The sequence below is a fragment of the Tenrec ecaudatus genome, chromosome 9, assembly GCF_050624435.1.
Source record: "Tenrec ecaudatus isolate mTenEca1 chromosome 9, mTenEca1.hap1, whole genome shotgun sequence".
NCBI lineage: Eukaryota > Metazoa > Chordata > Mammalia > Afrosoricida > Tenrecidae > Tenrec > Tenrec ecaudatus.
In genome coordinates this window covers 106,901,402-106,924,376 of record NC_134538.1, presented here as the reverse complement: position 1 = coordinate 106,924,376, position 22,975 = coordinate 106,901,402, and the positions used below count along the sequence as shown (strand labels likewise).

The 22,975-nt window shown below is 43.6% G+C and overlaps 1 protein-coding gene across 1 annotated transcript; it reads right to left on the bottom strand.

Moving 5' to 3' along the window:
• Positions 1-578: 578 nt before the first annotated feature.
• CYP51A1 (cytochrome P450 family 51 subfamily A member 1) lies at positions 579-20,997 on the bottom strand. Its single transcript, XM_075558431.1, has 10 exons — positions 20,662-20,997; positions 18,926-19,024; positions 17,105-17,281; positions 15,008-15,134; positions 11,106-11,280; positions 8,663-8,782; positions 7,821-8,016; positions 6,163-6,258; positions 5,248-5,416; positions 579-2,043 (listed from the first exon to the last, which is right to left on the bottom strand). The coding sequence occupies exons 1-10, from the start codon at positions 20,833-20,835 to the stop codon at positions 1,865-1,867; spliced, it is 1,512 nt and encodes a 503-aa protein (XP_075414546.1). The 5' UTR covers positions 20,836-20,997; the 3' UTR covers positions 579-1,864.
• Positions 20,998-22,975: the final 1,978 nt, after the last annotated feature.

Here is a 22,975-nt window from a genome sequence, read left to right as displayed (position 1 = left end):
CAGGTATGTATTTTGTGCCGTGAACCACTTCATAGTCTGGTGAAATTATGGACACGTTTGCAAAATAGTTGGCAAATATATAAAATATGTAGGATTCTGAAAAATTTATAGAAATAGTTGTCTCAAGCTGTTCATTTCAAAATCATGGTGAAAGTAAGATATTTTAAGAGATAGGCTACAATTAAAGTATGAAAATATGATTTCTATTGACAAAATCATGAGTGTTCCTAGTACTGTGATGGTTTACTGACTATCTAATTATCAAAAGACCACACCTCTTGTCAAGTCCATTCCAACTCCCAGCAACCCTGTGGGACAGAGTGGAATTGTGCCAGGTAGTTGTCAAGACTGAATCTGTCAGAGTAGAAAACCTAACTTCTCCAACGAAGCAGCTACTGAGTTTGAATCATTAACCTGGAGGTTAGCTGTCCAATGCTTAACCTTCAGTGCCACCAAGACTCCTTGGTCATAATTAAAAGAAAAATTCAATTGCCAAAGTAACTAAAGAAAATAAAGAGGCAGCTCCCCACGCCCCAAATCCAAGTTCCTAGGTCCCCTGAATTTGACCCACTGAAACATTTTACATTGGTAAATACAATTTTATTTCTTGAAAAAAAACTTTAATATGAAAAAACTCCAACAGCAGAGATTTTGCCTTTACAACAGTTTCACCAGAGTCCTCCAGCCTCTGCCCATAAGCAGACCTGTAACTGACACAGGACAAACCAGACTTTGCCCCACCTTGTAAGGCAGGCTATGTGGTGAGATTCTGGGATCTCCTCCAGGCGGGCCCCCAGTTCCCGCCAAGTTGACTTTGGGATCTAGGCTTGGCAGAAAGTGACTGGCCATACTATTGAGGGGCCTGCTTCCAGTCAGTCACATTTAATGCCAAAGTTCCTTATCTCAGGTCTTATTTTTAAGGGGAAAAAGCTTATTAACCTAAAGGAAGCTTTAATGAATGGAACTAGAAATGGAAATATTCCTAACTATTCTGGGAGGAAAGTAGGGAACTTTGGATAAAAGATGAGAAAAAGATTATCCCCTAAGATGTGACCATGTGGAACCAGACACATTTCCAGTAGACTGGCATACTGTAATATTTAGTAATTAGATTAAGTTACGTAAGCTTTAAGAATTAGTTTTAAGAATGATAGTTTATAGGAAATACCATTACTTACGTCATGGTCATAATCCCTCTCGTGGTGTGCTACAGACAGTGTGCCCAACAATTTCTTTAATGGCATTATTTTTCTCCAACATCCCAATCATTCCTGAATATCATCACAGCATCTATGAACAGTTAATGATAGCATCCTTCATCCAGGGTTTCAAAGTGACGGCTGTTCCCTACATGGCTGTGCCTCCCCCACGAAGGACCCAAATGAGCAAGTAGCACACAGATTCCAAGTATGTCAACAGCCTTTCGAGACCTTGAAGAACTAGTCCAAAATCTGAAAACCATGTGTTTAATTTCCAGGATCTACCTTCATATCTCTCTCTCTCTCTCTCTCTCTCTCTCTCTCATCTGTGTGTGTGTGTGTGTGTTCTTATATAGTACCTAGAAATTTTAATGTTATAAAATCTGTGTGTGAAGTGCCTAGAGCTTCCTTGGACAATTTTCATGGTTTGCTAATGAGCTTTACTTCATCAAAGCACATGTAAAAGTACTCATCATAAAACTAATACAAATATTTAAAAACCATCAGAATTGAATGAATCTCATTCAATTAACACAATGTAAAAATCTTAAATGGCTCTCTTTAAATTACACATTCCAAAAACAGGACACTAGGTGGTGCCTTGTAAACTTCGTATCTTCACATGTTTTTGCAGCTGACCATGATGGTGGTTCTTGCTATCTTTTTCATTTTGATCGTCGTTTATATCGGATAATTGGTCTTTCAGGGGTGTGAATCATGGTTGTATAATTCACACTGGGGAAATATCCATCAATGAGATCAAATTCATATAAGCGAAGCATAGTGGACCATATTGTCTTAATTTGAATGTAGGCAAAATTTTCCCCAACACAACGATGACGGCCTGAAAAAAAAAAATTTTCATAAAGATCAATTAAATCCTTCTCTCTCACTTTTTAACCTTGCATGATAAAGTGGTTTATCTACAGTTTGGATGAACAGTACATGCAATACACAATATATAAATATAAAATAATCCTAAACATTTCTACTTTCTGTTTCTATAGACAAGTCTTGGTAATTATATAACAACTTTTTCAGTTTTTTAATTTAACATCCATTTGAGTTAAACATATATAAGATTTAAATCATAGTTTAATAAGTTTGGAAATAGGACTGACACCAGAGGGCCCTAGTTAATAGATCAAATGCCACTATATGTGATATCTGATGAATGAAAAAGGCACCACCAATTGGCACTAAGTATTCTGGGATAGACATTTTCAAGGCCCACACCGACTATGAGGAAAGCTGGACAAGAAGGACTGACACGGGGGCTGCAACAATGGGTTCAGACAGCAGGACACTTGTGAGGGCGGCGCTGGACCAGGTGCTTCCTTCGACTGTACACAGGGTTTCCGAGTAGGAACTTACTAGATGCTACCTACCAACAACAGAGAGTAAGTGGGGGGTTGGTACAGAACAACCAAGCTGAAGGAAGACACAGGAGCTAAAGGAAACAGGTAAAATACTGTTACATGCACAACCCTGCGATCATGACAGAGATACACAGATAAGTGTTGACTAGGGATGAAATGAATGGTACTGCACCAACAGATAGATACAGGTTTAACAGGCTATTTCTACCTACGTATTTATATGTGCTACGAAAAAATAGAGTATACAGAAGCAGAGTTATTAAATTAAATCTTCCTAGCAATAAGCAAAGATACGACGGCTCAGGATAGAGACAATGAGGTCAGTTAGTACAGCACGTCCCATGATGACACTGTTCTACATCCTACTGTGGTGAGCGGAGGCTAGGCTCTCAAAAGCTTGCAGATGGCTTCTAATGTACAACTATTGGTCTCTGCCTAGCCTAAGCAAAAACAAGTTAAGCATGAAAATAATTGTATAAAAGAATACAAAATGAATTACATGTTATAAACATGCAGAGATAAATTACAAAAACTAATGTGATAAAAGAGGATTTGAGGGAACATTGTACAGTGAAACCTATGAGAGCCAGAACTTGACTGCCTGCCTTGTTTTTTCCTAATCAAGGTTTTCACCTTTGACCAGGTGCAATCTTACATTTTTCTAGCACTTACTTGAGTAAATTGTCAGTATTTATTCATTAATCTGTTGGTTTATAGTTTGCTGCAATTTAAAACAGCCATTTAGTCTTCCTGTACACCTTTCTTTAGCTGCTTACATTTGAGTACAGGTTCATCCACCCGTACAAAAGTCTAGAACAGACTCAGCAGTGAGTGAGTGGGAAGTGCTGGTATACCTCCTGTTATGTGTGCCCCCATTAAACCCTCGCAGCCGAACAAGGAGGAATGGACTGCGACACCGAGTTTCCACAAGAGGAAATAGGGACTAATTTTTAAGGCTTGTCTAAATGAAGGTGGCAGCTAATCCACGGGGGAAGAATGGCAAAATCCAAGATCCAAAGAGTATGCGATTAAAGCTTGTATTCTGGACCCCAGTGTGCAGAAGGCTAAGGGTGACAGTGGAAGCCCAAAGCCCTTTTGCCGAGAGTCCCGATGTAGATTACGGCTTTAATTCCTTCAGACCATTCAACAGGGATGTGAGCAGTCTTGTCCACAGATTTTCAGGCTGAACTGGAAAGTAAATGGCTACAGATCCAGTTTGGTTTACGTTTAACATTGTAACTTCTGCATCCCTTTGGACCCTGTTTTAACTTGTCCCCGTGTTCCTTCTCTAACAGGTTTCCACCTTGCACAGGTTCAAACTTTCACAAGTGTCACTGCCTGCTCTCATCTGTCTCCCAAGAGAGTGTATAACTTCAGGAACCACCATCAGGAACAACTGTCGATGGGATGGTGAAAGGAAAGATTTCAGCTTTCTTCTGTTGTAAAAATGAGTTGCCATATGTAGTAACTACCCGTCCAATTACCTGAAGGATTCAAGTGGGCATGTTAGAAAGGATTCCTCCCTTCAGCAGAACTACCGCCTCTACCAATTATTACAACCTACCATTCTTTCATGTCATACACCATCATATTAACAAATCCGACCTTCCCGAGAGGCGTTATGCTTGCCTTCACATTCAGAAGGAGCCCTGTTGGCGGCAAGGGTTACCCACTGGGCTAACTGCACGCTCCATCAGCACTGAAACCACCGGGCACTCACTCCACAGGAGGAAGCGAGGCTTTCTGCTCCCACTTTAAAGACTGGGTCTCGAACCCCAGTGACCGTTCAACTCTCGCCTATAGGGTCCACGTGAAACAACCTGATGGCAGCTGAGTTTGGGCTTCATGTTTGGAAAACATTACCGTTGACAAAAAAGTTATGTCACTAGTATTTGTCACTAAAAAATACTAAATAAGTCACAAAATATAAATTTACCAAGGTATAGAGTACCTACAGTTACATAATGAGAGAAATAGTATTGTTAGGAGCTTACCGGAAAATAAAGAGATTTATAAACTAGAGGTTCATTTAACCTGCTCAAATTTAAAGACCATTTTATAAGATTTTTCACATAGAAGCTAACAATTCCAAAAAGTTGGCAAACTTTCAAAAAAGGCTCCCTCTACCTTTCTCTTGGATGCAACAATTTATATATTAGTCTGAGATATCATCTGGAGGATATGATTAACGCCGATATTTCTATGGAACAAATTTACGAAGAGCCCTTTAAGGGAAAACTCAAAAAACACAGTCAATTCTAACTCATGGCCATCCAATAGTAGAAACTGCCCTTTCATGTTTCCTAAACTTTTCATTTTTAAAAAATTTTATGGGAGCCTCATCTTTCTCCCACAGAGTTGCTGGTAGATTCCAACCACTGACCTCAGTGCATCATCTGCTATGCCACTAGGGCCAGTTAAATAAGGGAGAAGGACCTGAAAAGACCAGGCAGGCAAAAAGGAAATGGAGCACTATGTAAGGACATTATTCACTGGCCATTATCTTTTAGTATAATTTCCCCCAACCTGTAGATTCTATATCTACAAAATTTTGTAGGGATGCCCTTATAAGGCAGAGGAGAGTTGTACTAATCTACAAAGATTCATAGATTATTTTCACAAGTACACACATGCTAGAGAAATATTCAGGATCTAAACTGTCATCTTACCAGCTCCAAATGGCACATAAGCAAACTTCTCTGCTGATGCTGGGTTGTCCGTTAAGTAGCGATCAGGATTAAAGTCCAGAGGTTTTGACCATGAGTCTTTCAGTCTTTGGTTGACCGTGGGAGACACACACACCTGATGGCCAGGAGGAATGGTATAGCCTGCCACAGTCTGTAAATGAGACACAGATGCCTTTAGAGCAGCAGTTCTCAATCTATGGGTCGCGACCTCTTGGGGTGGGGGGGGGTCAGACGACCCTTTCACAGGAGTCGTCCAATTCATAACAGTAGCAAAATTAGTTATGAAGTAGCCATGAAAAATTTTATGGTTGGGGGGGTCACATGAGGAACTGTATTAAAGGGTCGCAGCATTAGAAGTTGAGAACCACTGCTTTAGATAATTGAACAATATGCTCCCAAATGGTCATATGTTACTGTAAGAAAGCAGTAATGGGTGAGCTACACAAATACTGAAAAAATTAGCTATAAGACTAAGCCAACTAAAATTCTTCTAATTCACGATTATGGTTGAAGTACATACATAAAATGAAAATACAGTTGTAAAGACTTGAAATAAGGAGACATTTCAGGAAGCCTGAAATACACTTCCATACAGTTGGGATTTTTTTTTTCTACCACAAAGTAGAGAACTACTTTTAAAAGATCTGCCAGTCTGCTTTCTCCTATAACATTTAGCAATTTTCATTTGAAAATGCCTAAATGTTATAGGAGAAAGCAGACTGGCAGATCATTGTGTACAAGCTTTTATATGTATAGACTACGTAAATTTGAAGGTTACTGTTGAAGAGTGATTGTTTTCTTTTTAAAATAAAAATAAATTCTCTCTGATACTATTGTATAGCTTCTTCGTGGTATGTAAGAACATGTCAGGGTGGGGAGACTAGCCCCTGCACTTACCTGGGGCGTTCGGGCCATTCTCATTATGGTCATGATGGGAGGTCTAAGCCTTAAGGTTTCCCTAATACAGCGATCAAGTAAATTCAGATCCTTAAGCTAAAAAAGAGAAAATATTTCCTAATTTTTACAAATATATAACATCAACAGTATTATACATTTTTTTGAAGAAAAAAAAAACCAAAAACATTTAAGATTGTCTAAGATTGCTTGCATTTTGGGAGGAAATGCACAGGTAACCAGATCAAAGTGGCAGAGAGCACGCTATCTATGACTGTCTGTGGTCAACAAGGGAAATGAAAGGCGGGCAAGAAAACATGCAGAGAGCATGTGCACAGCGGGACAAGAAGGAAATTCAATGTCATTCTGCCAAAAACAATGAGCTTGCCAGCAAAACTACTCTGGAAAGAAATAGAGTCTTCCAACAGTCACAGAAGAGTTTATTCAAGTAAGACAACCGAATCTTGATGAGGACAGTGAGCGGACCCTATTTGTACCTTTCTCTCCAGCGCCAGGAGAGCCTGGTAAACTAAAAGCCTGGCAACTCCCGTAGCTTTGAAAACAGAAGCTACTCACGGAAGCAGAAGCATCCCAAAGCTCCACACCCAGAGACCTGTCACTATTTGACCTACTGGCAAGCTCCATGGAAAGCTCCATTCTCGGGTCTGTCGATGTTTGCTCTGACTCGGAGCTCTCTCACAGCCTTCTCCCTAGCGATTGTTTGTCCAAAATGACTAGCAAAAAATTTTAGGATGGAGACCAAAAAGAAAAACAAATTCAAGGAAAAAAGGAACCTGCAGGGTTGTTATGAAGGAGAATCAGCTCTACTTGCATTAATGGCAAGGAGCTAGAATTAGTAATCAAAACGTCCGAGAAAGAAAAGGCAAGCCAGGTGGCTTCAGTGCTGAATTCTACCAAGTACATAAAGGATTAACACACACTAAAAGGAGCGGACGTTTTCTTACGCATTCTACAAAACCAGTATTATCCTGCTACTCAAATCAGACAAAGCCATCCCACTAAATCAATGACCACTACCCTTTATGAATATAGATGTAAAAATCCTCAACAAAAACTAGTAAACAGAGTCCAGAAATAGTTCAAAAAGATTACAAACAAGAGTCAACAGGATTTAGTCCAGGAATGCAAGACAACATTTGAAAATCAATTACGTAAAACACTAGGATAATAAATAAAGGAATCAAATACTTAACAGGAAGAAGGCATGGCCAGAGTGCGCCTCGAAGGTGGAATTCAAAGTTCTCCTAGGCTCCTCTCTTCCTTTCAATCCAACCAACTGGGAACCCCACTAGCACTACGGCTCTCGAGGGCATCCCGAGAAGCAGTGCGCAGGGCATCCTGGGCCTGCAGTGTTCTGCATGATTCGATCGTCTGTTTGACAAGACACACAAAGCGCCTCCTCTATTCCCAGAAGCCACTTTCCAGCAGGGGAAATAAGCACCAAAGAAGCAACCGCCAACATTGGGAAGGTGCCAAACCCAAGCACATCTGACAGAGTTTAATGGGCGTCCCAAGGAGAGCTGTGGGGGAATTCTCTCCAAGAGTGGAAGTACTTTAACCAAGATCATAAAGAAAAGTCTCAAATTGCCCTCTCGTCGCAGAATAATAAGGCAGCAGAGAGACTGACAACTCAACCAAACCTGGTCGTAATTTAAAGGAGGCAGATCCTCTCCGCAGACCGTTTTCTGTTCTGAGTAACAGCTTTCTTGAAGGGCTTTGTCTCTGGCCAAAAAGAAGCCCATCCAAGCACTCGTAGTGGAGGACGTGTGCTGCCCTGCCAGCAGCAGTCCAATCAGCAGCCCTGCTATCTCTTCATCTGTCAGGAAGCATCCATTTCTGTGGGAGAAGCCACATAGACACATTTAGAATTTGGCAGGCACATTTCATGCCTAACCTGTCAGTAAAGGAATGAGTACATTTTTAGACATCATAAGATCCTTTGATTTGCCTACCACAAGCCACAATCATTTTCCCTACAAAAAGGGGCTGACCCAACAGAAGACATGGTTGTGACTGGAGAAGACGTCACTGCCAGTTTAAGAGCAAATGTTCCACTGTGGCCAGTCACTGGGAGCTCAGTAAGGAATGGGATCTCAACAACTTGGTCCCCCATTTAAAATGTGCCAAGCTTTGGGAGTAAAGAATGAAGACGGCAGGGGGCAGGGGAGGGCGCGCTGAACTGAGATTGCACAACTCATGTGAAAGGCCATGTAACCACGGGGGAGGGGGGGTCCAAGACTGCTGCAGTGGTGACTATACTGAATTGTATGACATGCAAATTATGTGGCAATAAGACTGCTGGGAGAGTACATACCTGCTGTATATAAGGTGGTTGTGGGTGTGAACCAACTGATTAAATAAATACATGTCCGAAGATCATAGCTACCGGCTTGTTTTGACATAATTTTAACAGAATATTAATTAACTGCAATTTAACATGTAATTTCCTATTTTATCTTAATTTTATCTAAACATTTCTTACTTGTATGTGGACTCTAGTAAAGTCTGGAGCATGTCATCAATTTTTTTCTCTGACTGTCTGCGTTTCCGAATTGCCTTACAGAAAAGACTCTTCATCTCTTGATGAGCTCTGTCCCTGCGCCTGTAATTCAAAATGAAACAATGTTCTTTAAGTAAACAATAGGTTCTAGCATCAAATTAACTTTAAAAATAACCAGGACCTGGGGGCATAATGGTTGGGCTGGTAATCAAAGATTGGGGAGCTCAAAACCTTGGGAGAAAGGCGGGGCTTTCTTCTACTCCAGTGAAGAAGTTCCGTCTCAGAGACCCGCCAGGGCAGTTCCACCCTGGGCTATAACGTTGCTGTGAGTCAGAACAGACTCGATGGCAGTGACGGAATGACATCTTATAGCAACCTAATTTTAGAACTCAAATAACTGACAAATATTCATAACCAACAGGTAACAGAGGTCATAAAAAGCTTATCTAATACTGTTATTAAGAATTTACAGTGGGGAGGGAGGGGAAAAAAAAGAGGACCTGATGCAAAGGGCTTAAGTGGAGAGCAAATGCTTTGAGAATGATTGGGGCAGGGAATGTACAGATGTGCTTTATACAATTGATGTATGTATATGTATGGATTGTGATAAGAGTTGTATGAGCCCCTAATAAAATGTTTAAAAAAAGAATAAGAAGCTGGCCAAAAAACAAAGAATTTACAGACAATAGTTCCTTTCTAGTAAGAACTAAGTTTTAACACCATATACCCAATACTTAACACCATCATCTGTTTTCTAATTGAACTTAAAACAAATTTTGACTCACATGAGTTTCTTTAGAAGCGTTCTACGGTTGAACAGAAAGGAGAACACTTAAACTCACTCAAAATTTTCATTTTAACCAAATCAACTCTTGAAGCTGGAGAAGATCTCTAGATCTTCTGTAAGATTTTACTTCTCATTTTCAAAGATAACATAGTTTTGGCAGAGTGAAAACCACCAGGTAAGTCAGAAAACAAACTTCCGGTTATAAAACTGTGCTTTCCAGGTGGGCACTACAATGTATCAGATCCTGTGTAAGTGCCCTATGTTCATTACTCACTGTAACCTTCTGCAAGGTAAATACTGTCGCTTATCCTCAACAGCCAAAGAGGATGAGAGCAGTAATTTAAAACCCGGTCAGCATGACACCCAGTGCTACTCTGAAGCCTAGCCTAATCAAGCTGTCGCCCTGCTTATTTCCAGGACTGTTAGTGATGCTCAACTGAAACCATAGGCCCCACAGGGAAGAAGACATTGCAGCCTAACAGTATGAACACAGCAGCGGCGGGAAAACACAAGGCCTCTTTTAAGACTCAGAGTTCTGACGGTTTTCAGAGACCTGAAAGCACTCAGCAACTACCCAAATGTGGGTGGTTATAACCTACCAGCTGCTGGGGGAGAAAGCCGTGGCCGTCTGCTCCACTGCTCCAGCATCGCAGCCTTGAAACGCTCTAAGGGGCAGCTATCCTCGGTTATAAGGTCGCTGAGGGTCAAAATCCACTTGAGAGCAATGGGTTTGATGTTTTGTTTATTTTAAAAAGTAAATAGAATGATCTAGCTCAATTGATTGGTTTGGGCAAGACAGCGGACAACTGGGCTGGAGTGTAATAAGCCTATCTATCATGAGCTCAAAAATCATGACCTCATTCAAAAAATTGGGCAGGGAGAAACAAGTATGTAGAACACTTAGGAAGAACTCAATAAGGACCAAAATCTGGGCTAGGTGTGCTAACATAATATGTCTCAGGGTGGTCTGCAACTTCAAGTCTTACAAATGTGAAACCCAGAGAACTCTGTAGAACATCTCCTGGCTGCCCTTTCACTCTCACCCTCTTGTAAGCTGCAGCTAGGCCAGGCTCACTGCCATATGTCAATTCTGAGAGGCAGCAAAACCAGAGGAGAGAATTACCGACTGAGCGGAATGAGTCAACACAGTGCCAGGCAGCCTACTAAGATGCCAGGCACTGAGCTCCACAGCAACTCCTGGGAGCAGCATTTCTTTATATCAGAGATGATCCCGCCCTGACGAAAACCAAGTCAACAGAGACCCAAATGAAAACCTAAATGCAGGCACTAATGCTTCAGGACATGAAAATCTCAGCACAAAACCGTCCAAGACTGGTTCACAAGTTGAGGAGAGCTGTGTCACTCACTTTTAGGTCCGAGCATAGGTTTTACTAAGCACAGGGGTATGCGAGATACATAGGTTTTTACACATTCAAATACATGAGCAAATCACCTTCTTCTTAAACTGAAATGGACCTTAAATAAGTTAAGTATATAAAGCTATGATCAAGTCTTCCATGACGGGCGTCCACATTCACTCCCAATTTATTAAATCTGTTAAAGCAAAGTATAGCAACAGTGCAGTAATGATACAAAGTTCTTTGAGTGGATTATCTTGAGAGTTCATAAATTCCATACCTGAAACTTGGCAAAGGCAGCCAACTAGGCAACAGCCAGGCTGCTTGGCTAAAACCTCCGTCCAAGTCTGCATACAGTTGTGCCACCTTCCGGTTGAGTTGGCTTCTGATTTCCATCCCATGTAAGCAATGGCTAGCCGTTAAAATGATGAGCTCGGAAAGCGCTTCAAACAAATCTGGGCGGGGGAGAAAATTCCAAATCTTGTTTACAAAGGTTCTTTTGTAAGGCAGCGGTTCTCAACCTGGGGGTCGAGTGACTCTTTCACAGATTCCTAACGGTAGCAAAATTACAGTTATGAAGTAGCAACGAAAATAATCTTATGGTGGGGGGGGGTGTCACCACAAAACGAGGAACTGTGTTAAAGGGTCACAGCATAAGAAGGTTGAGAACTATTGTTGTAAGGGATTCTGTTCTCTTAGAAACACAAAGAGAAAAAGCAGACCAACAACATCCTAGTCATATTACTGTATATACTCATGTATAGGCCGAGTTTTTCAGCTCGTTTTTGTGGTAAAAGTAGGTGTCTCGGGTGACATTCGGGTCAGCTTATACTCAAGTATGTAGGTATGTTGCCAAAAGTCTAGACACATCAGAGCAGGGGACTGACGAGAAACAACCCAGTGATTGCAAACACCCTATCCCTCTGGGTAGCTGACATGACTGCCATAGAGGCCGTGCACTACGGAGCTCCTCTAGCTTGAAAACACAAACTGAAGGTGGCGAGGGGACTGCTAAGCCCTTCCGAGTATACTAAAAGCAGCAAACAGGGAGAACAGCAAGCGGGCTGGCTGCTAGAAGTCAGGATAACAACAGCGACCACCAACAACTGGTACCAAGACAGAGACACAATAAACCAGGGGCCACAAAAGTCTACAGCACCTGACAGCAGGAATGAAGTGCTTCTCAAGGAATGGAGATTCAAAAATTCAAGATAGGATGATTTCCCAGGTCGCAGGGTGATCAGGGCTGAAAGTTGAAGTCTCGTACCACACGAAAACCAACCACTCACTGGTTCCCAGCAACAGTCAGAGGCACTGGACAAGCATACTTTGACGGCACTCCGAAGCCATAAACATCATCCAATTCTGGTCTTTAATTCCATACTCATCAATAGACTTGTACTTATGTGATTTTCCAGTACGATGTCAATTTCTTGATAGTCAGGTATGTCTCACTTATAGTTATTAAATTAGCATTCTAGTTTATACAAGTCAGTGTTGCTAAAAAATCATAAAACTTTTATTACACAAAAAGATTGGAATATAGTTTGACATATCTTCAACCTGCGTCTGTATTCTTCTGGAGGCAGTGTGTTTATCACTCAAACCCTACCCTGAAGAATCCTGTGCCTTTGATTGCTACCATGTGACAATGGTAGTTTGGCCATACTCAATGGATTTATAGCATGTTCCTTTACAACGCTGAGTTTGAGGAACACAAGAAAGTCTCAAGGGGCATTAGCCGGGCTACATGGCATAGGTATAATGACAGCAGACGGGGAGAGTCTCCCAAGGAAACTCACAGGACCGCCCTGGCTAACCTCAAAGAATGAGCAGGTTCATTGGTGTGAAAAAAATCCCTCAGCGCAACTTTCTTGGCCTTCTTCATAAGCCCCCGTGGTGGCCCTGTGTACTTTGAGAAAAGCTACCAAGGTGACTCCCTGGCTTCCTGAAACACCTCTGGGCGGACTTCGCCGCCGCGCCGCGAGGGGAACCACCCAGCAGACGCCCTCAGAAGCCATTGTTCAGATCGGACCTTGTTCCTGAAGGCACCTGAGGAGATGACGTTTGTTACTGAACTTGTCTGCAGCCGTGCGCTGATAGCCGACCCACTGAAGCACCTATGGAACGGGACTCCAGCAGCAGTACCTTTGCCGTACTCTCCCACATGGTGCAGTCTAAGTCCAGCCTCTCAACCTCCCAACCATCCCAAACACCGCTCACAAGTCAATGCGTCTCATAGTGGCCCTGCAGGGCAGAGACCTGTTCATGTGAGTTTCCAAGACTGTTGAACTCTTCACAGGACTAGAAAGCCCGATCAACCTTAAGTAAATTAAAATTACAGCCAAGTTTCGGGATGTTCGAAGAGCAGACTTCTAATTGCTTCCTGCAATTGCCCTGAAAGCAACACTTATTGCAATCTCGCGTAGGCGCCTCCTTTGTAAACTGAACAGCATCCGATAGCTAATATATTCTATGCATACAAGAGCGCCTCCGCCTTTGCTGGGGCCATGAGAAGGGCACCAGAAATCTGGCCCTTGAGCATTTTGGCATCTTCAGCCTCTCAAAATTTTGCCAAGAACATCTAGCTTGTCTCTGCTCTGTCCACACACATTTCAGTCAGCTGCAAACACCAGCCGTTACCTCTGCTCCCGGACGGATTACCCAAATCGGAAACTTGCCACAGGCAGTCTTCAACAAGCCTCAAGCGGGCTAGTCCCTTGCTTCCTAATAGCCTGAAGCTACCAGTCAGAACTTTAACGTGCTGCAGTTCAAAGAAGGAAAAGAGAAGACTGTGACCGCTTTCTTGGGCTTTATTCTGACGGCTGGCTAAGGAAAAAGGCCGACTGTGGGAAAAGACACCTGCAAGGAAGAGACGCTTAAAGGAATTTTTCTTCTGCAATAAAACCCAGAGCAAACTCTTAGATAAGATCTTTCTGGAAGAGGAGAGACTGATATTGACCCTTACCAGCTGTGTCATGGATTGCACAAACCTGAGGGTATGGAGCTGAAGCTTTGTGTTTTTTTCCAGCTGCTGAATGTGTGTGCCCTTTATGTGTAAGTCTTTACAAAGTGTAAAACTTGATGTACACTGTGCCAGCTGATATATGTAATCATGTCCAAACAGCATTAGAACTTAATGGATTAAATCCTCCTAGATGTGGTCAGGGAAACAGCAGTTGCAAACTGTGCATTGTTAATAAATTGTCATGCCTACCTACTGTTCAAAAAAAGTGTAACTATATTTCAGATTTCTAATGGAAATAGCTAAAATCAAATTTCTTGTGGCAGTGCAAGCTTATACGTGTATTCTCCTTCATGGAATAATTCGTCCATATATACTACTAGTGAAATAAGTTTTACATATATAATTAAACCATTGGGAATTTTACTTGCTATCTTCAAGTGACCTGACACTTTCAGCTGACTTAAATTTAATCATGAATTACTTTTATGGTATTTCTACAATATAGCTGAGTCATAAGTATGTTACACTGTTTGGAAAGGAGCGTTGGCAGCACTGTGGGTTCAATGTCGGACTGCTAAATGCAGCTCAGAGGGTCAAACCAACTAGCCGCTCCGAGGGAGACAGATGAGCACTCCTCCTCCTTCTGTAGAGACTGACATTCTTAGAAGCCCGAGACAGCAGTGTTTCCCAACGTTGAGCGATGATATTGCTGGGGAGGCAGGGGACTGGAATGATCCAGGGAGCTACCTACACTTCATCCTGGATTATGGAGATAGGAGAAAAGCTTTTCATTGGTAGGGGAGCAATGCGTATATTTTTTCTGAAATGGAGGTAGTAGGCCAAATACCATATATACTCGAGTATAAGCCGACCTATCGGCCGAGGCACCTAATTTTACCACAAAAGCTGCATTTAAAATGTGCTGGAAAACTCAGTAAGTTTGGGAATATCATGATAAGTTGGAATCAACTTGATGGCAGTGGGCTTGGTTTTTTTGGTTTTTGGAGTAAGCTATTTTAGGGTTCTGCTAAATAAACAGAAACCACTTATTCTCAGGTATGTTTTAAATTCATGGTAATCATAACATTCTTGTTATTACTTCCAAATTAGTTTTGCATACACTGCAATTTCTTTTATATGCACACGTTCATTTACATTTCTATTCACAGAAAAGTAGAAATATTAGTACAAATTACAAAACATTTTCCACTTACTTTTTTCTCCACTTTCTCCCCAACTTTCAAAGTATTCCTTTGTTTCTTGTTCAATTATAGAAACATGCTCTCTAAATTGGGCTATGTTGAGGCCACTTTTTAGCATTTTCTTCTGTTCCAAGAAAACCTTCAGAAAATTAAGGAAGTCTATGAGCACAACCCATTTTTGTTTTTCCTCCAGATCCCCTGGGTTAGCGTACCTGCGTAACTCTCAAAGTAAACAACTTCCTGATTCACTTAAAACTAACTCCTTTTTAAAGGGGCACCAGAATGGGAAACTTGCAAAATGTATTCACACCTTCCAAGGAACATGCAGAAGTCACTTGCTGTCAGGGCCGTAGACAAATGATCACCTAGGAATCCTACCTGCGACCACGCCTGCCTCCAAGACGTTCTTTTCTGAATCGGTTAGCTCATCTTCCACCCAACAAAGGAGCCAACTAACTCACCCTGCAACGCAGTGAACTGTTTAATATGACTCTGCTAGCCATACCCTTTGGTACTCCTAGCCTAAGACTCATTGCTGAGAAAGGATGTGTGGAGTTAACAAACTGATTGGATTATGACAGGGGTGAGTGATTGCTAAACGTTCACTGTGATTGCCATTCTCCTGGGTATAAAATACCCCATCTCAAAAGCAGGACGTATGGGTTTTACCACCAGCAGGAGAAAAAGCCAGGAGCGGAGCGCGTCCTTTGGACCTCGAGATCCCTACACATGAAACCTCTTGATCCAGGAAATGGCTTCGGCACTAGAGGAGTGACACAGGTGTCGCAACTGCAGGACCAGGAACTGGGTTATGAGACAGAAAAGTGGTTCACAGGGCAGGAGAGCAGAGCGCTTGGGGGCAGAAGGCTGGCTTGTGAAATGGTTGCCCAAGCACTTAACTGGGTGAACAGCGTTTACTGACCCAAGGAGCTAGTGCTGAATGCCTTCAAGGCGAGATTTATAGCAGGTGGCATGCCTTTTGAACATTTACAGACAGCCCTAAAGAGGGCAGAGGGCAGGTCCAGAAGCTAGGGGTCAGAAAAAGAGGACTGAACAACCATGGTCTGAGCATTTCTCACCTGAATTGTACGTTAATTTCCATAATAAAGCCTGTAATCATGAGCATTGTTTATAATGTGTGTGGCTTTGGTAATGAATTATAGAACTCAAGATGAATAATAAAGGGTATGATGGGAAGGACAAAGGAGCCCGGGTGGAAGTGGGTGGAAGTGGTTAGTGTTGATTGGGCTGCTAACTACAGGGTCAGCAGTTTGAAATCCCCAACCACTCTCCTTGAAAGGAAGACCAGGCCTTCTACTCCCGTAAAGAGCTGCAGCAGTTCTGCCCTAGCCTACAGGCCTTCGAGTCAGCATCACTTGATTGATGGCAAGGAGTCTGGTGTTATTTTGGGTGGGAGGGACGCCTAGTGTCAGAAAGGGTGAAGGTGTGGAAGGCGAGGCCAGTCAGGCCTCTTGCCTGTGGCTATTGGCCTTAAGGTCCAAGATGGCCTCCATGCTCTTTACACACAGCATTATGGTTTAATGTTCTTTTAACACACCACAGTCTCCCTTTCTATTCTCACACAAACCACATTTTCCACTGACACTGTTGTTAGGTGCCTCAATGTTGGTTCCGACTCACAGTGACTCTACACAACAGAAAGAACCACCTGGTCCCGCGCCCTCCTCACAACTGTTTCTGGTTGCAGCCACTGTGTCAATCTGCCTTATTGAGGAACTTCCCCTTCTTGCTGCCCCTCAATGACACTACAGAATTTCAACTGGCTGAACACAATAAATTCATACTTAGACAACTGATGGATTTAATCTTTTGGGATGTTTGTATTTCAAGACTGATAAACTATGTGAATACATTAATATATAGTTGATCAAAGGAATTTTCTAGACAGCATGTCAAAAACCTGCCAATGTTTTGGATGTGTTAGTCAGCTCTGGCTCACTGTAATCACAGAAAGGTGCCCATACCTGAAGGAGCCACATTTTTAAAGAGGGGTGAGAGTAACCGCTACCTCAACATGGCTCTACATTTACAATACTTAACCTGCCAGGTGTGCCTGCCACAGTACAGAGTTCTCTCTGTGTCACTTACCGGATTAGGCACATCGTATGCAACTCCCTTTCCAAACACAGGTGTTGTCAGATGCTTGTACACATCCTCCGCATTCAGATCTTCATTTTTACTATTAAAAAGCAGGGCAGCAGCATCGCTCCCCAGAAGGTAAGTGAATTTCTTGCCCACCATGGTGAAACTAAACACAGGTCCGTACTAGAGAGAAGAACAGCCATGGTGATTATCTACATCACACGCACAGCACTAAGACTCGTTCTTTTAACACACAAGATCTGTTTTCACAAACGAAAAGTTCATAAATCTTAATGCAAATATTTTCATTTTGCCATACCCTTCTCTAGTCTCTGTCTAGATTTATAATTATGAGGGGATTTCAAAAAGTTTGTGGGGAATGGAATTAAAAGATAGTAGAATTTCTTCACTCATTTGCAAATGTAGTGTAAGTACAATTTTTTTCTGTTTTTTTCATTGTTTACATGGAAAATTTTTACATAAATACCATAATTTAAATTTACTTATTAACTGTTCCATTAATGTACTTATGGCTAACTTTTTGTTTTTTATTATAGGTAATTTTACAAAGAACAAATCTGAGAATATACAGCTTTCCCTATAATTAAAAATAAAATAGCCACAAAGGATATGACAATTTTTATAGTGCTTGTTATCTGAGAACACCAGATATTAATTTAGTATCAGTTTTATTACCACATGTTCATCAATACGGTATGATTTCATTGGTAGATTTCTTAATGCAGTTAGGCAAAACATTCTTCCTGTGCCGTTTCCTAATTGCTATTGAAGAGTAGCTTCATAAGGCAGGCTCTGAAGACAATAGTGAGCAAAAAGACAAACACTGTCCCTGGCTTATGAAACTTGATCTATTTGGAAAGATGCATATTAATGAAGTAATCACATGGTTGTTGTTCAGTCATTTTTACACTCAGAGAGAGCCTATAGGACAAAACAGAGCTGTCCATAGTGTGTCCAAGTTGATCTTTACTCCCACATAGCCGCTTACTGGTTTGAATCATCACATCTTTTAGTTATTAGCCAGGCACTTAATCATTGCCCCACCAAGGTCCTATAGATGTAAAATTGCCAACATGACAGGTATTAACACAAGGCAAGAACTGTGATTAAAGAATCTGCAACTGAGAGCTTGGGGGGCAGAAGAGATACCTGAGCTAAAACCTGAGAGATGAGTAGGCACCAGCTTGATGACCAAGCATGCAGAAAGGTCCTTCAGGAAAGACACATAGAAGAGCAGGCTAGGCAGAGCCTCATGGACCACATTAAGAGATGTTTTTCCTCGAAAGCAATGAAAAGGGCTTAAAAGCCATGAGAGTTTAAAACAGCACTCACCTAGCTGGTGCTCAGTTTTTAATGGAAGACTAGCAGGGAAGCAAGGGCAACAGAGCCAGTCAGAGCTCGGGGCAGGAGCCTAATCATGAATGCTTGGTACAGGTAATGGGCACAGTGCAGACCGAAGCAACAGACACTAAGTTATTTGAGACAGAATCTCAAGACTTGGCCATGGCTAAGTATCAAGAATGAATCTTGGGTTTCTGGTACTTTGTAAAAGTGGATGAATGATGGTGGCAATCAGTGAGAGAGAAATGGAATAAGACAGCCAGGCTTAGGGAGAGAAAAATTAGGAGATAATTCACACAAACGTGACTCTGATGTAAATGTTCACCCTCTGGAATTGTGAGAAAAAATATGTTCCTTTCTTTGAAATCACCTACCTGTTGAATTTCTGCTACAGCAGCACTAGGAAACTGAGAAACATTTTGGGGGAAAAAAGTTTGAAAAGTAATTCTTTAAATTAGTACTTACCTTCTCATACGCATTTTCTAGGAATTCAATTGGACTTTTCCCAAATGCTACTGCATGGCCAAGGAATGGAATTGGAGAGAAAATATATGGTGGGTTTTTCTGCAAGATAAAAATTTTTAAACTTTCAGTTCTGAGTTAGTTTTATAAAAGAAATCCAGTATACAAGTATTTAAAAATGAAAGTTGTGATTAATACTAAAGAACGTTATCAAAACACTAAATAATAAAATTTATAAATAGTCCATTTGCAAATCTCTTAGGAGAATAGCCATAGTAAAAGGAACAAAACATTTTAAATGAGGAGTAGGCTAAAATCTAGATGCTGGGCACTGCCTGGAACGTGGCTCTATGCAACTGGTCGAATGGAAGCAGACAAATAGGAGAGAACAGTTTCTTCACCAGTAGTTAGACACACAGTCACAATTCAGGCCCACTCAAAATCTTGACTAAGTTGATTGTAATAGCAATTGTACAATTCTTGTGATTAAACAATGGAATGTTATTAACTCCTAATTAATTTTTTAAGTCCCAAAGCCAAATGGCCATATTTCTGAACACTTAACTTTTTAAAAAGCACAAGGTGGGGGGAAATATATTGCCTAGAGGAGGCACAGAAAAACCAAAACATTACGTTGAAGTGTGGAACGCAGAGGAGATATTTTTAAAAGCTGCATTTATCAGTATGCAAAAGACACCTCATGCTTCTGGCATTGTAAAGGAATAAGGTCCTCTCATTTTAAAGAGAAGGCGAGGAGGGGCCAGCTCATGGGGAATCTCTGCAGTACTCACCACAGAAGGTATTCTAGATGGCCCAAAATCAGACGTGCAGATTGCAACACTAAGTCTGCTGGAAATCAAACTTGCAATGATGAAAAAGGATAATATCCCTCGGGTCTAGGGTGGCCTCAAGTAGAAAAGGACCACCCCCCACAGTCCTCCTCAGACCATAAAACCACTCAAGGGTACCTTTATCTTTCTAAAGACAAATGACCTTTTCCTCAAAACGTCCACCTATAGCAAAAGAGTAACTTTGCCTTATGCTTGTGGTTCAAACAAAAATAAGAGCTACTTGGTCCATCATTGTTGATTCCACTGTCAGAAAAAAAACTTCAAAAAAAAGGTGATTGGTGTAAGATGCATTCAACAAATATAGTTGGGTGATATAAAGCCAATAGTAAAATAAATCCACTAAATTAGAAAAACTGATGTCTTATTAGCATCAAGGACGCTCCCAAACACTAGAGCAGTGACTCGCACTCCAACCAAACTGAATCCATCCCCTTCATACGGATGTGACTCGCCATTCGGGGCAGCGTCACAGCCCACCAGATACTGAACCACACAAGGGCTCCCACCGGGATGATGGCCACCAGGATTACAGACGCCAAGAGCACCCCCCTCAGGTTCCCCACCACGGCCCCCAGGGCACTCAGGGCAACCAGCACGGCAACGACTGCCAGTGCGACCTCGGCCAACGCCGCAACCAGTGCTGCGGCCGGCACCGCCATCACCACGACCACCAAGGCGGCAAGCTCGAGCGCGGCCACGACCAGGCGCGCGGCCAGGGTCGCCGCCCCGGACCCACAGTGCCACTCCCCCGGGACCCGTCGGGGTGCCTGCAGCCAGCGCCGCGAGCGCGGCCGCCAGCCCGAGCCCGGCCAGCGGGGCCAGGACGCAGTCGGCGCCGAGGTCGCCATCCCCACCAGTCCCGCACCCGCACCCCGAGGGCACACTTACCGCCCCGGCCGGCAGCTGGGCCCGGGGGCCGACGGCGAGGCGGAGCAGGTAGACCAGACTGAGGGTGAAGGTGCAGGCAATGAGCAGCAAGGACAGGAGACTACCGCCTTTCACCTGCTCCATCACCTGCCCCAGCACTAACTCGCCCGCCTGCTGCAGACCCAGCAACGCCATCCCGGCCGCCGCCGCTGCAGCCCGTCGGAGATGCTGGCGCCGAGGTCTCCTCCACGGCCGGCACTCGATGGAGCGGTAGACGGCAGATGGGCGTCCGGAGACCGGCCGGGGCCCCGGGACCCCTTCTAAATCCACACCCCACCCTCGACTCTAGCACGCCACCGTCCCGTCACAGAGGGGTGGGGCCTCCGCTGGCCACGCCCCCCAGAACGTATCCTTGCGCCGCGACCGAGAGGCGGTGAGAAAAGGCTTGGGGCCGAGCGTGGGTTTGGATCGCTGCGCCGAGCGGTGGGCGGGCCCTGGCGGAGGGATCTCTAGGCGAGGGAGGCGGCGAGCAGCGCGGCGTGCTCGGTGATTGCAGCGCGCGCGTCTGAGGTGATGTCGGCTTATGTGACGTCAGCGCGGGTGATGGTGTGAGCTCCGCCCCTGGCTGGGCGGGTCCAGGACTGACTGCCCGCCCCTCGGCCGCCCGCGGCGACTGGAATTGTGCAACGGAGCTTCGCACGACGCGGTGGGACGCCGTCCAAATCAATTCGTGCTGTAAGATACAGGAGGAGCTTTTCCAAAATAAATGTGGATATTTTAAGATGTCGTGAGAGGGATAAAAATGAGCTGTTTGAGGTAACCCCGCCCCCAAGTGCACTTGTGTGGCAGGCAGGGTTTAAAAGCGGGCTTCAAGCCCACGGTCTCGTGCAGCCCTGAGGTTTTCCAGGGAGCATCTTCCTTTCTGATCACTCGCACGCACTTCTGATCGGATAATTTATTCAACGCAAGGTTGAGAGCCAGGAATTATGTTGGGCACCGGGGATCGATACCTCCCCGAATGGGAGAAACGGAAAGGCCCTTGGGGAGTGAGCAGGAAAATCAAATGCCTGCGAGACTCTTCTAACTATAGATCCAATGTGCATCTCAGATTCAGTAAATCCCAAATTAAGCTCTGTCTCCTCCCATGCCACTGCCATCAGCGCCACCTGGCATGCTTATCTACATATGTTGGGTCAGGGACAGGCTGTCAGGGCCTCACCCCTTCTCCCTGCACGTACCAGGCAACAAAGCTGACAGACAACTCTCGGAACTGGCTCCAAGAAGACCCGCCTTTCCTCCCCACCTGCAATGGCTGGACAATTAGACTAAAGAAACAGGACAGCAGCGGAAAATCCCCAGCAACTGCAGCCCCAACCCTTTCCCAAAGGGCCCCTCCTGGCCCCTCCTATAAACACCACCACTCTCCTCACTGGGCACAACTTCCCTGGTTACTGCTGGTTACTTACCTGGTCCAGGAGCTTCTGTTCTAATAAAGATCTGTTACAGCCGCTTAACTTTTTCTGTTTGTCCTTGTGCCTCAGTTTACCTTTCATTTGGTGCCAAAACCTGAGTGGAGTTAGAGGTGTCTTGAGCCCCTTGGGCAAGTGCCCCGCCCCTCTCCTCCATCCCACCTTCCCTCAGAGGAGGACCTTTCAGTTGCCATCAGCCTTGTCTATGTCTGAGTAACTGACTAAATTTTATCTCTATTCAGGCCACTGCCCCTTTGCTGCTGGGTTCTTCCACCAGAGGCTCTGTCCATTAATTTCTGCTGAACTGTGGGCCCACGTGAGAGCGTCTCCATCAGCCAGGGGATTGGGAGGCTGCTGAGCTCCCCCTCCCTTCATCCAAAGGTCAGAGACACCTGAGAGTGTCCAGAGGCCCAGCTGGATACTCAGGACACTGATTGTCTAGCTCAGTCTCTTCCAAGAAACCTGCAGCTTGAGAAACAAAAATTCTAAGCCAGACTCTTCCACACCTTTAGTGTATCTCCAAACTAACCTCTCAACCCTTGGCTTAACACCAGACTTCTGGCCCAAATGCCTTGTTTACTGCAATCATTTCAGCCCTAATATAAACTAGATAATGGCAAATGTCCTAAGGTCCCCTACATCCAAGCTTTCTTCCTTCTATGCTCCCGAGTCTGTCTGTGTCTCTCTCTTTGTGTACTACCTGTTATCCCACTCATGTCTCTCTCTCTCTCTCTCTCTCTCTCTCTCTCTCTCTCTCTCTCTCTCTCTCTCTCTCTCTCTCTCTCTCTCTCTCTCTCTCTCTCTCCCACCTGTGACCCCATTCAAGTTCTCTTAGCCAAACACTCTTAATCAGGTCCCTGACAGTA

Coding starts and splice junctions, on each gene's coding strand:
- CYP51A1 (XM_075558431.1), bottom strand. CDS start 20,835: ATGGCGTTGCTGGGTCTGCAGCAGGCGGGCGAGTTAGTGCTGGGGCAG. Junction 19,025..20,661: donor CCCAGCTGCCGGCCGGGGCG/GTAAGTGTGCCC, acceptor TTTATCTTGCAG/AAAAACCCACCATATATTTT. Junction 17,282..18,925: donor TAGAAAATGCGTATGAGAAG/GTAAGTACTAAT, acceptor TCTTCTCTCTAG/TACGGACCTGTGTTTAGTTT.